This window comes from Apodemus sylvaticus, chromosome 7 (genome assembly GCF_947179515.1).
Source record: "Apodemus sylvaticus chromosome 7, mApoSyl1.1, whole genome shotgun sequence".
NCBI lineage: Eukaryota > Metazoa > Chordata > Mammalia > Rodentia > Muridae > Apodemus > Apodemus sylvaticus.
Genome location: NC_067478.1, coordinates 55,636,060 through 55,649,761, shown reverse-complemented (window position 1 = coordinate 55,649,761; position 13,702 = coordinate 55,636,060). Strand labels below are relative to the sequence as shown.

At 37.6% G+C, this 13,702-nt stretch overlaps 1 protein-coding gene across 1 annotated transcript in view; it reads right to left on the bottom strand.

The window, feature by feature from the left end:
- Positions 1-8,110: 8,110 nt before the first annotated feature.
- The window catches only part of Unc13c (unc-13 homolog C), a 439,545-nt gene continuing 433,953 nt past the window's right edge, over positions 8,111-13,702 (bottom strand). The window contains exons 30-32 of the mRNA XM_052189342.1: positions 12,181-12,273; positions 10,895-11,054; positions 8,111-8,396 (exon numbers count right to left, since the gene is read on the bottom strand). Coding sequence (XP_052045302.1) covers positions 8,111-8,396; positions 10,895-11,054; positions 12,181-12,273 — 539 coding nt within the window. The remainder of the gene's footprint in view (positions 8,397-10,894; positions 11,055-12,180; positions 12,274-13,702) is intronic.

Genomic DNA, 13,702 nt, shown 5'->3' with positions numbered 1-13,702 from the left:
AGATATCCGCCTGCCTCTGTCTCCTGAGTACTAGGATTAAAGGTGTGTGCTGCTACTACCCAGCTTATTTCATTTTAAAAAATACTTGATTAAAATTATGTATACAAGTGACTGTCTTGTCTTCCTGGCACTGGGGTTATAGGTGGCTGAGAGGCACAGATATGGCTGCTGGGAACTGAACTAAGTAGCTTTGCAAAAGCAGTGTGTGCACTTTACCACTGAGTCATCGCTCTGGCCCTGCCTTTTTCTTTAGTGATGTTGGTGGAGATGCGTTCATAGGATACAGATTCTGGGGTCTTGCTTGATGATGGCTGACAGTTGCTTGCTTGTTTCTAGGTAAGGTCTGGGCTGACAGGTTCATCATACTAGGAAAACGTAAGCTTCTGAGGCGCTTTTTGGTTGCTTGTTAGTGTTCCTGGGGAAGCTTCACTTTTGGACAGGCTACTGCCACCCAGCTTTGAGAGGGTCATGGAGAGGTAAGGTGGACTGGCTGATCTCGGTAGAGTCCTAAGCCATTCTAAACTGAAAAATAATGCACCCTTTAAAACTGTTACAGTTATTTTTTCCTTGCATTTAGGAGATGGAGAGCATTAAACAGTGAACAAAATAAAGTCACCCAACCTACTCATATTTTGAAATACATTCCTTTTTCACTTATTATATTCATTATACATGTAGATGTATGTGGAACATGTATATATAAATATATTTACACACACATCTCCACAAACATCAATATCAGTCTGTATGTTGTGCTAATATACTGGGGGAGAGCACCCAATTCCAAGTACTCGGCATCCAGGAGACTGTGGATAGTATACTGAAGCACCCAATGAGCAGAGCAGAGCTAATCCAGCGTTCAAAATATCTCATGTGTATTTGGTGACACAGAATATGCAGACAAGTAGTAAACAAATAGTCACACATATGTATAATTGCTACTACTATTTAGTGCTATGAGAAAAATAACAGATATTCAAAGAGGAAACTATGGTCAGATAACAAGTTTCTGCCTTAAAGAGGATTTGTGTGATGAGATCTCAAAGCTGAGGAGAAATTAAATGAGAGGAAGTTGACATTCGACGGAGGAAATGAACTTCCTAGCAGAGGGCGCAGCTTGTGGGGAGATCCTCAGTGAGGGAGTGAGAAGAGGCTCAGTTGATGAACATGAGGAATGTGAGAGGGGTCTCAGGGGCCATGGGGGGGTTCCTGTTCTGGTGGAGTTAAGTTTAATTCTTGTTACTGAAACAGTGAGAAGCTGCTGTGTGTTAGTATTTAGGCAATGATGAGAGCGATGTTTCAGAAATGCATACTTAGTAGCAAAATTGTGGAGTGAATTGAAAGAGGGGCTGTGGGGGTTTGAGTTGAAAGGGCAAAGGCTTTGGGAGTAGCACAGAAGTGTGGAGAGCTAGTGATTTAGGTAGGTCTGAGAGGTGTCTTGTATAGCTGAATAGATAAATTTTGGCCATAGTCTGGGTTTGAGGAGACAGCCTGTCCCGCAACACCACTAAACTCTTGGCCTGCTTACTTCACCAGAACATGACTTTGCAGGAAAGATATCAGGTGTCAGGCTGGAAGACAAGCTGGGGAACTCAGCCTGGTATAGAGCTTTAGACTTCTATGTTGGAATATGTTGGAATATGGGTAACCAGGCAGATACAGACGCTGAGGGACCCTAGAAATGGTCAGAACCAAGAGGTACAAAGTTTTGTCGTCCTTGAGGGAGATGGTAATTCAAGGCATAAATATGAATGGAGGTGAAGAGCCCCTGGGGGTCTCTTTACTGTCTAATTTTAGGAAGTAAATGTTAAAAAATGTATCTCACAAATAGTTATTTTTAGTTTGGTGTTATGAATAAAAGGATTATAAAATAATTTTGAGTAAAAAAGTATTTCAATATATTTTCTCTTATTGCAACTATTTCATTTTTCATTGAATAATGACAATGAAAATCATCAATTTTTTAGTAACATTCATTCCAAAAATAATTTAAAAACTAAGATAAACCTAAGATAAACCTTAAAAACTAAGATAAAAACTAAGATAAGATAAATTTAAAAACTAAGATATTGCTAAGTACTGTGCTAATGATGTCAACAGTAAGAACTGAACAGTGAAAATCTGCTTTTGTCCCTACACTCTTTCTACCCTGCCAAGATGAACTCTACAGGGGAAGAGATGGATCATGGTATTAGAACGCCATGAATCCTTGGAATGTTGTTTCTGTGAAAAAGTTGCCAAATAGAAGTGTTTAAGAAAGTCATTACATTTTATAGTGCTTAGAATTAGCTCATCTCTATTGTTGGTACGAGCTGGAGCCTTTGTGATTAAGCCATTTTCTAAGAGCATTAATCTTAAAATTAAAAATGCCACTGGTTCTGTTTGATGTTTTTCTTTTAACAGGGCTCTCAAGCCTAGAGTTTATCTTGTGACTCAAATACAACTCTATAGAAGGGATGAGGAGTAATTTGTACTGCTTTTAAACATGTTTACTTTCTAAAATATTTACATTTATTTTTTTGAGAAATTCATACATAAGCATTTCATTTTGTATCATTCCTACTATTCCATCTTCCTTCTAACTCCTCCTGTGTTTTCCATCTCCAAAATTCATGAGCTCTTTAATTATCATTACATATATATGCATATATATATGTATGTATATATAACCTACAAAGTCAACTCGATGTTGTATGTCACATGTACATGTGTTCAAGGATGACCGTTTGAAATTGGTCAACCTTATCCCTCAGTGCAACTGGATTACTTGTAGCTCTTCATTCAGGTGTAGGAATTTCTTCTGTCCAAGTTGGCATGGCAACTGATATTGCCATTATACCAGTCTTATTCAGACAGCTGTATTGAGATTTAAATTTTCCCAAATCTTCATTTTCCACTCCACACCCTACTCATTATTTATATGTTACTTTCAAGTGGTCAGATCATGTACCTTTGTCTTAGACTATATATTTTTCATTTATTTTTTTCCTTAATTAAAAATATATTTTGTTTTCATACAGTATATTCTGATGACAGTTCCTCCTTTTCTTACTCCTTTTAATTCCTTCCCACTTCCCATCCCATACAGATTCATACCCATTCTGTATCTCATTAGAAAACAAACAAGCATCTAAGGGACAATAAGAAAATATAAGATAAAGCAAAAACAAACAAATTGGAATAGGAAGAAACAAACAGATGGAAACGAGCCCAGGGAAAAACACAAGAAACAGATATAGATGCAAAGACACATTCAAGAATCCCATAAAAGCACAAACCAAAAAAAACCCCACAATATATATGCAAATGTGTAAGGTAAAAAAACAAAACAAAATAAAAATAAAGCCCTGGCATGACATTATGAGACAAAGCACCCCCAGACTCTGCTGAGTTGGTTTTCTGTTGGCTGCCTATTGCTGGGTCATATGGTCTACCCTTAAAAACAGTTTGTTCCCTAGTAATCTGGCTTTCACTAGTGTTTGTTTCTCTAAAATTTTATTAATTTGTGTCTTATTTTCCTTTTTGTTAATTTGTCCATCTTATCTCCCTAGAGAACCAATTCCTTGTTTTCTTAATTTTAAGGGTTACTTTTTTAAACTCACCTCTGTCCTTAACCTGTACCAATGATGCTATTGACTGCATTTGGGTTTGTTTGCATCTTGGATTTCTAGAGTCTTGAGGCCCATCATCAAGTTTATTTGAGACATTTCCGTATTTTAAGGTAAGTCCCCACAGCTGTAAGTTCCCCTCATAGACCCCACCTTAGCTGCCCCTGATCATTTGGTAGGCTGTGCTACCATTTTACTTAGGTTCTTTGAAATTATAATTTTCTTCCCTGATTTTTAAAATCATTCCCTGTTCATTAAAATGTATTGATCAATATTCAATAATTTGCATACTTTCTGTAGTTACTCTGGTAGTTGACTCCCCCTTTTTCCCCAGTATAATCTGGTAAGATACAAGGACTTAGGTATTTAAATCTCCTCTTGTTGGATGAGGGTTTACCTGACCTATTATATAACCTTTATGATAAAGCAATTTGTAATAGAGCAATCATTTACAAAAAAAAATGGAAGCACCAAATATTTGGTGCAGCCATATTACAATTAAATCTTCCTAATGAATTGTTGTCTTGTCTAGTGACCTTGCTTATCTCTTCTGACTAGTTTCAAAATCTATTTCTGTTAGATATAAGAATAGGCATTCCAGCTTCCCTTTGCTTCATACGCTGGTGTCTTTCTATCGATGCTTTTTGATTTTTGAATATTGTTATTGAGATGTATTTCTTGGAGACAACATAAAATTAAGTCTTGTTTTTCTTTTTTTTTTTGAAAAATGAATGCTTTTATTTATGTTTTTTATTCGATATATTTTTATTTACATTTCAAATGATTTCCCCTTTTCTAGCCCCCCACTCCCTGAAAGTCCCGTAAGCCCCCTTCTCTCCCCCTGTCCTCCCACCCACCCCTTCCCACTTCCCCGTTCTGGTTTTGCCGAATACTGCTTCACTGAGTCTTTCCAGAACAAGGGGCCACTAATGGAGTACTAGAAACAATGAATTCATGAAATTCTTAGGCAAATGGATGGAGCTGGAGAACATCATACTAAGTGAGGTAACCCTGACTCAAAAGGTGAATCATGGTATGCTCTCACTAATAAGTGGATATTAACCTAGAAAACTGGAATACCCAAAACATAATCCACACATCAAATGAGGTACAAGAAGAACAGAGGAGTGGCCCCTTGTTCTGGAAAGTCTTGTTTTTCTTAACCCACTTGGTCAATCTGCATCTTTTAACTGGTGAGTTGAAATCATGTCAGTAAGTAGTTCTCGCAAATACTGTGTGAGTCCTCTGTTCTGTATGGGTGGTTACTCACTGTATTCTTAATGCCAGTGAAAATCTAATTCTCATCACATATAAAATAACCTCAAATATTTGTTAGAAAAAGAGAAAAGTATGAATTCAGTCTGAATTTGGGCACACTTTTGTTCCGAGTTACAGCTCAACCTAGAGCAACTGTATCGCCTCTAAAGTTATGTTTGGCTTTGATGTAAAGTACCTGCTATTCCATACTGAATACATAATGATTAACACATATGCTTTATCTGTGGTATGAGGAAAAGCTGTGGTATAGGTAACCATGGACTCGTTGTAAAACTTAGGGACTAAAATAATAGCAATACTGTTTTTTATATTTAACTTAGTAAAAATATGTTGACAACCATTTTTTTTAGTACATAGTTACATGAGTTCATCCCTTGATATGTAAGGAATTTAATTGTTACATATAGCCCCTGTAAAACAAAGTACCTTTAATTACTCTCATGTCTCTGATAATTTCATGTTTTGTGCATTAGATTCTATGTTAGCATTAATAATTTCCTCCAGGTGGGAGAGATGGTTCAGTGGTTAAGAGTGTGTCTTCTTGCTCTCACAAAGGACCCAAGTTTGGTTCCCAGCACCTATGCAGAGTAATTCACTATTACCTATAACGTCAGTTCCAGGGAATATGACACCTCTGGCATCAGCAGGCCTTTGTACTCATGTGTACATATACACAGGAATTCACATGTGTGTGCATGCGTGCGTATGTGCACACACACACAATTTAAAATAATTAAGTCTTTAAAAATAATTTTTATTTTCCCATGCTCAAATTTTTCTGATATAGGTTAGCTATCTTTTTAAAAAAGTTAATACTGACTTTTTTTAATATTTCATCTTCACCTAAAATAGCATTTAAAACTTTTTTGAGATTATTTTATTTCTCCCTCCAAATGTTTCCATATACTCTTCCCCACTCTCTTCCAAACTCATGACTTGTATTTTATTGTATAGCATGCACATGCATATTCCCAAATATAATCTGTTCAGTGGCACAAGTCATGTAGGAAAAATGATGGCAAGCAAGTGAGTATTCTAAAGATGGCCCACCCTTCATGGCTACGATGAGTGCTCTCTGAGAGGCATGGAATACCCCAGAGACTTTGCCCCAGGATTGCTTCTTGTTGCTGACATGACTTTTCTTGTTGCTGACATGACTTTCCTGCTGCTATTACATAGTCTAATGATTCCTGGTATTGGGCCACCCTATTGGGCACATTTCCTGTAGATCAACATGAACTTTCATGAATTAATGCTGTTTAGATTGATTAATGACGTTATAGAAGGATGGCTCAGTGGTTAAGAACATTTGCAGTTCTTCTGAAGGACTTGGATTAGTGTACACATATTTAAATGAGCCAGAACAAAGTGATCTAGTTAATATAAACGTTGTCCTTAGCTCACCATTTTTGGGAACTGATCTTTATATCTGTGATCTGACCCTTATTCCAGTGTTTTACATTCTGATATTAAGCTCCTACTGTCATGACTAAATCTACTATCTCTATTACCTACTAAATGGCTATCGATAATAACTGAAGCTTTCTTTAATAATGCTGCTACCTTGAATATGTTTAACAGTGAATCTTATTCATAGGTTTAACACTATCCCACAACTCATACTGGGCCACTAGATTAATTCTTCTTACTTTCAATGAATGTATTATCTTGTAATATACAGTTGTTTATGTTATCACATATTGAGTGAATATTAACATCATATCACTAGTGTTTTATCATTATTAGGCAATTAAAGAAGTAGGCAAAACATCCAGAATTGTTGCGTGAGCTCAATACACATCCATTTATTAATGCAAATGTCAGCGATTGCATCATACTAGGCATTTGGAAAAGTCATTAACAAAGCAGTTGCCTAAGATTTGAACACAAATTAGCCAATCTCACCAGCTTGTGTGTTTTCAGACCCAGAAGCAGAATGGTTGAGAGAGATGGCACTAAATCACTTCTGCTCCTCACATACTAGACCAGAATGTTTACAGAACACAGTCAACATAACAGCTTCTTGATCCAGGGCACATGGGGAGTCTCCTCACAGCTGTGACTGTAAGTTACAATGACAAAATGATGTTCTGCAGCCAAATATTTAGATACAGACTCTGGAAAGTCAAATAATAAACAAAATCCAGACCAAGTCACATTTGGGGGCATATAAAGAACATGAGTTACAAAATCGTGAGCCATTTACTTTGAGTTTATTTTACATTTTTCCTTCCTAAATATATATGAAGTTGTAACTTTGGTTTTCTGCAATCTATAGTAGTGCTGCATTCAGCATAAACCATTAAATAGCTTTAAAAGAAATATCTGGTTGTAGAGTTAAGTCGTCGTAAGGATATTGTTAGTATTTTCCTTCCGACAAGTTACTTATTGCAGGAAAGTTAAACAGTTCTTGCATTCCATGACTTTCCAAAGAACGGAGTAGCGTAAAGCTGAGACACGATGCTACACGGCAAATGCATCAGGTTGCCATTTTTCTTTTCTTTTTTTAAAATTACAAATGTGATGGGGGGGGGCTTGGCAGTTTCAAAGAACACAGTTTCATCAATATATTAAACATTAACAAACTATTTAGCATTGCTTTGTGTAAGTTTGCTTCAAAAGCATTTCTTCACAGTGATATTTTAGAAAGGTTAGGAACTGGTCAGCATAAAATATTTCCCACCTTTTCTATTGTAATTTGTATGCAAAAGTCATCACAATATATCTGCAACTATAAAATTACAAACGTTCTAGAAGTTGCTGCATTTCTAGGTGTGGTAGAAAACTGGATCTGCAGGGTGTCTACAATAAGGCTAAATGGAACAGAAGTTCGGTCAAAGATGCTTTCTGATAGGTTGCTCTAAATGAATCTAACAAGGACAACCAGTGGACAAACTCAAGAATTTTTTTTTTTTTTTTTTTTTTTTTTTTTTTTTTTTTTAGTTTGCTTCATGGAGGAGAAATTGGTAATGAGAAGAACATTGTAAAAGATAGTCTTGATATTTCACTTTACATCATAATTTTGGCACTTCATGGAACATTTATTTCTCAAAGACCAGAACTAGTATAAAAGTTTTTCACGTACATTGTAGACATTGTGGTTGATTACTGGCAAACATCAAAACGCAGTGGGTTTAAACATTCCCGTGTGTTTTCACATGCACGTAAGGGTCAAACAACGGGAGTTTATGAATTCTCCAAGACAGTATTTGGAAGTCTCTGTTTCAGCCACTCTCTTCAATAGACCTGGTTTCAGACTTAAGTCTCACAAACTCTTTAGCGACATCGTCGCTGGTCCTCTGAGAGAGTATTCTAAGGATGGTTAAACCAGTTTCATCCATAGAGAGATTTTTCAGAAGAGGGTACCATGCCCCGTAGCTCCCTTTCTCTGCTATGTTCTGTAACTGAATGACTGTCATCCCAATTATTCGATCTTCTCGGGCAAAGCAGTAGTCCTTAACTGAGAGGTGAAGTTCATAGGCTCCTGGGCGGTTTTCATTACCCAGAATGCTGTATGAATTAAAGACATAAAATTAGTCAAACTTGCACAGATGGTGCTGTGGTGCTGAGATACTGCTAAACTTTACTTACAGCTTGCTATATGGCCAGAGTATTCTATCAACTGTGCTTTTTACATGCTAGATCATTATTATATAAATATTGCTTGGAAATCAAACATATACTTTCCCCTAGATATAAAAATGATGCTTTATTGCAGATGTGTCAAACTTTTTGACATCATCCTCTACAAATGTGCTGAGCTACATTTATAGATGTTCCGGGGTACCTGCTTACTTTATTGATGATGAGTGTATCAAGTAGGGTTGGCAAATAAAATATTATGTTGTATTTAGCTATTAGATACAGAGGCTCCTGATGAATAACCATAATAGAACCTGGGTCAGGGATACTGTTGGAAGAATATCAATGCTATTTCTTTGTAAGCTACTAAGAATTTACCTCTGAGTCCCAGAGCAGCTTTTTTATCCGACAACATTTTCTTGGGAGAACAGACATTTCTAAGATGTGTAATTGGTGTACATCTCCAGAGTATATCAGTTTCAGCAGGGCTGGCACTGCAGTATTAATTTTTCCCTCTGAACAACAGTTAGCCTTTACTAGCACAGCCAAAGACAGCCATATAATGGCATGGTTGGGAGGCAAGGGGTGGAATGTTGGGAATATTTTTCCTCTAGCCCTTGTCTTAATCAATCAGATATTCCCATCTGTCTAAAGAATGTCCATCTATTTGTCACCAGTGGCAAGTTTCAAATTCCTGTTTCAAGAGGTATTTTTTTTTTTTTTATTTCTGGAGCATGTTATGTAGCCAGATGTTTGTCTACAGGTAACATTGGTAACTAAATTGGGTATTTGTTTACAGGTCATCTGAAATCATACAAACAGGCAAGAATATGGTATCCTGATGGGAAAGAATCAAAGAATAAAGCAAGACAGGAGTGGGCTTACATGTTAAACATGCTCGTCTTCTGAAGAACATTGGTTATGGTGTCTTCTGATATTACAGTTGAAACTTTGCCCAAGTTATTACCAGAAAGTAGATATTGAAGACATTAGAATTAGATCAAGGTTCATGTGTGACTTGAAGTGGAAGGCTACCGTCCTGTGAGCTGGTTTGTTAGCATCACTCTGGTTATTGGAATTCTTGATACACATGGCAGGATACAGGAGTTCACAACATACCATTGGCTGGCTGGGAACTCACTAGGAGGCCAAGCTGGCCTTGAACTCACAGATTCACCTGCTTCTGCATGCTGGAATTAAAGGTGTGTGCCCCAACTAAGTGAGCTAGTAAAAGCATAGCACTTTTAAGGGTATGTTTGGTTGTGTAGAAAATAGGCTCTGTTCTATTTTCTTGATGGAGCACTAGGTCAGCTCATTTAGACTTATAGGATTAAGATTATTAGGGATAAAATTGTCAAGTTATCCAATTATGTATTTGATATACCTTCTTAACATGCCAAGGGATTTCCAGATGCATATATTAAAAACAAATTCTTGCTGTCATTGTCACCTGATATAGGTGGTCATGCCTCAGACCTGGGTCATGCTTCTGCCCCTTACCTCACAATGGAATGCTGACCCATGGCACTGCAATGCCAGAGTCTGCCATGTTCCACCTCCCAGCGGGTGGCAGATTTTGAATAAAATAAGGACATCATAAAGGGTAAGTGTGGGATCAGAATATTTGCTACATCAGTTTCCTGTTAAGTCTGCTTTAAGTAGGCAGTTTCCCTCCATGGAAGATCACTATTTCTTAAAAGGGGACTGACAAATTTTTACTGTCCTAACTTTGGTGATGTCCTTCCGTGCCTAGTTTTAAGATTCCTCACAGTTCTCCTATATGGACACATTTGTGAAGCCGGTCCCAGTTGTCATGCAGGCTTATATTCTACCTCGCATCCAGAATGTTCATTTGCCTTTCCATCCGGCTAGTATCTACTTTATCTCCTATTACAATGGAATAGGAAATAAATTCTATTACAATGGAAAGCTACAGGGAACCACCAGATACTTGCTCTGGCTTCTCTGTAACTTTTGCCCAATACAACCAATTTAAAGACACATTTGGTATTTACCCCTCATTTGGAAAAACCCTCTAGAACCCCCTCAAGAACTGAAAATTATACTTTCATGTGAGGGCTTCACTAAGTCATTTAATCTCCCTCCTTTCCCATTATATACTGTTTCTTTAAACATGGTAGCCCTTCTCTTGACCATGATAATCATCTCTAACAAGAAGACATTTCCATGAGAGCAACAGCCAGTGACTATCTGAATCCAGTATCCAACTATGTCCAGTATCCATAACACTGTCTGATGTGCACAGCCGCTGTGGTAAGTAATCAAAACCTAGCTTGCATTGTTTGTGAGGGACAGGAGGGGACCCGTGGGGGTTCACTCTCCACCCTGAGTCCCCCAGTGGGTTTTAGCTGCAAAACAACTAGCATGCAGTGAAGTGAACTAGTGGTATTTTGTTTCTGACTTACAACTGGAAGGTCTCATTGTACTTCGGTGACCATGTGTTGCTTTTTGTCTTTGTCCCTTGTTTTCTCTTCTTGTCCCCGAGGCTGGGTCCCAGCATGCACACTTCCACAAACGGGCGGAACATGGCGGTGGTCTGCCAGTTTAGGTCATTGATTGCGATCACTGAGAAGCAGGAGCAGAGATTTCATAAATGACTGCGTGGAAACGAACTTCCTCCTCTTGGCGGGAACTTGCATTTTGCATGTGCCCCAACTGTACTAACAAGGAATCATCCCACAAGCAGAAACACTAGCTGCTGGGGAAAGCTAGCACTCATGTGAGTGGTATGTATACAGAAAGGTAAAAACCCTGAGGATTTTTCATATTTAACATTAGGGAAGCACCATTGCAAAATATTTAGAAATCAGATTAAACTTAATTCTATGTTAGTGCACATAAATTCAATATCTATGCAAAAAATCAGATTATCATTTATTATAAGTATTTTTATAGTCAGTATTATTTATAAAACTTCATCATGGTCATCCAGTTCATTATTTATTTGCCAGTTGCAAATTCCATTATATACTACATGCTATGGCCATTTCCTATTTCAGGACTCAAACAATTCTAAATAAATAAGTTTATCTGCTCCTGCTTGGTCTTGGCTTTCAAAGTGTCTTAAAATTTCTACTGCTAAAGACTAAAGTTTGATATGTACACATTTTTAAAAGAATCTGAATGATACAGACACCTGATCTTTTGTAAGCACAAGTACTTCTTGTGCTATTTTTTCCTATATACTTTTCATATAATCTTTTCTAATCCATAGTAGTTTCAAAACATGGTGCAATTTAAACATACATTGGGAGGCCAAACTGCATATTAAAATGACCAAGTCTGCAATAAAAACAGAAAATGGGCATGTTCAGCAAAGTGGTAGATATTTAATGAAATGTTTTAGTTGGAAAGCTGGGCTCATTTTTTTTTATAACATTGAGTCATTTATTAACAAGGAAAACTAGTTAGAAGTCACATAAAATAAGTAGATTATGTTAATCGTTAAGAAAATGTAGGTCAGTCTGAGAAATTAAATTTAACAATAAAACAAATTCACTTTTGAAATTTAATTACCAGTGCTCAAGTCTTTACATGTTTTAGCTTAAGAATTTATTTTTCTGAAGACATTTTAATTGTGTTCTATAGTAGTTTACATTTAAAAAAATGTATATGAGAGAAGTGATAGCTTTCATATGATTTCTGTAGACATTGAAGGTTAATAGGTGCTATATCTGAACCCCAGATGTACCTTTTACAGTGACTTTATGCTCTCCAGTCCCTGGGGTGGTGGTGATATCCACATGGACAGAGATCTGGCCTACAGAATCTTTGGAGGAACGACCTGCAAACAGAAGAAATGTATTAGCATGAATGTTCAACTACACATCTATGGGCGTCTATTTTTTTCTTTTTTTGCCTAAGGATTAAATGGTTATTCTATTAATATCTCATGTTGGGCACTTATCAGTGCTCAGAGAATTTATAGTACAAGCTTGGGACTTGGGTAGAACTGTCCTTAGCCCGATTAGTACAAATACTAAATGCTATATATTCAGTGGAAACTCATAAGATGCCCATTTCTTATCACCATAAAAGTCTTCAGTTACCCCCTGGGGGCAGGGGGAGGCAGAAAGCCATGCAACTGGGAGAGCCAGTCTGGGTCAGGAGCAAGAGTGAGGTCAGAACTCTCATCCTGAGACCAGCAGGAGTAGGACTGCTTCCTCCCTGCTCTGGGCCTGCATGTCCTCCACCACCTCTGAGATAATCACATAGCCTTCTGGCCAGATTACAGGTTAAATGTCCTCTTTCCTTATAAGGACATGTCCAGCAAGCACCTGGAATTCCTCTTCATGCAAATGAAGCATTCCCAGCACCTCAGCCAATAATGTACAGTACAACAACCTCGAAAACCCTTACTCCCCTAAGTTTTCATAGTCCTTGTATAGGCCCCCACCTCCCCAATAAAGAGAGCTTTTATACTGAAAACTGTGTCTGGAGAAGGCTGTTTCTCTGGGACTCATGCCGATGGAGGAGATCCTATCTAACCCACTGGCCCAGCTGGGCTAAGCTTTGTTCCTTCCAGTTAAGCCCAATGTACAACAGTCCCTGGATATCCAGAGGAGAAAAGCAGACCTGGCTCAGCACTATTTCTCTGTACTAATGACACTTTATTGATTGCATTGTTCTTTGTACTTTCTTGTGAGGAAATTTCTACACTGTGCGGCACAGCAGAGCCCTAGGAACTAATAAAAAAAAATGACTCTGCATGGCCAAGCTCCAGTCCCCATGAAGCTCAACAAAGGACTAGAGATACCAAGTGTTATTGCCATATGGAAGCTTAGAATGTACACATTTACATCATCTACAAGGTAGGCAAGTCTACCATGGTCACAGTGAGTCAAGGACTGAACATACCTAGAAGTGGGCTTGTCGTTTGGGGTCAGATAAGTGAATTTCAGCCGTTGCCGCTGCCTTAAACATCTGTGACCCACTGTTTTCTTATTGGTAAATTGAAGACAATGCGAACCACTTCCTCTATGCACATGCATTAATATATCATTTATAAACACCAATTTGAAGCATATACAGTATCAGTTTTACCATATATCTTTCCACTTAAATTGTGGCACTGTCTTCCTACTACACTGCACATGAATGGCCCGGAACCCCATAACGCCAACTACAGGTTAACTCTTCAAGGGACCTTTCTTGAAAATGAATCACTGAGATGTTTTAAGTGAAATTATCCCTATTCTTTGGCAACATGATTC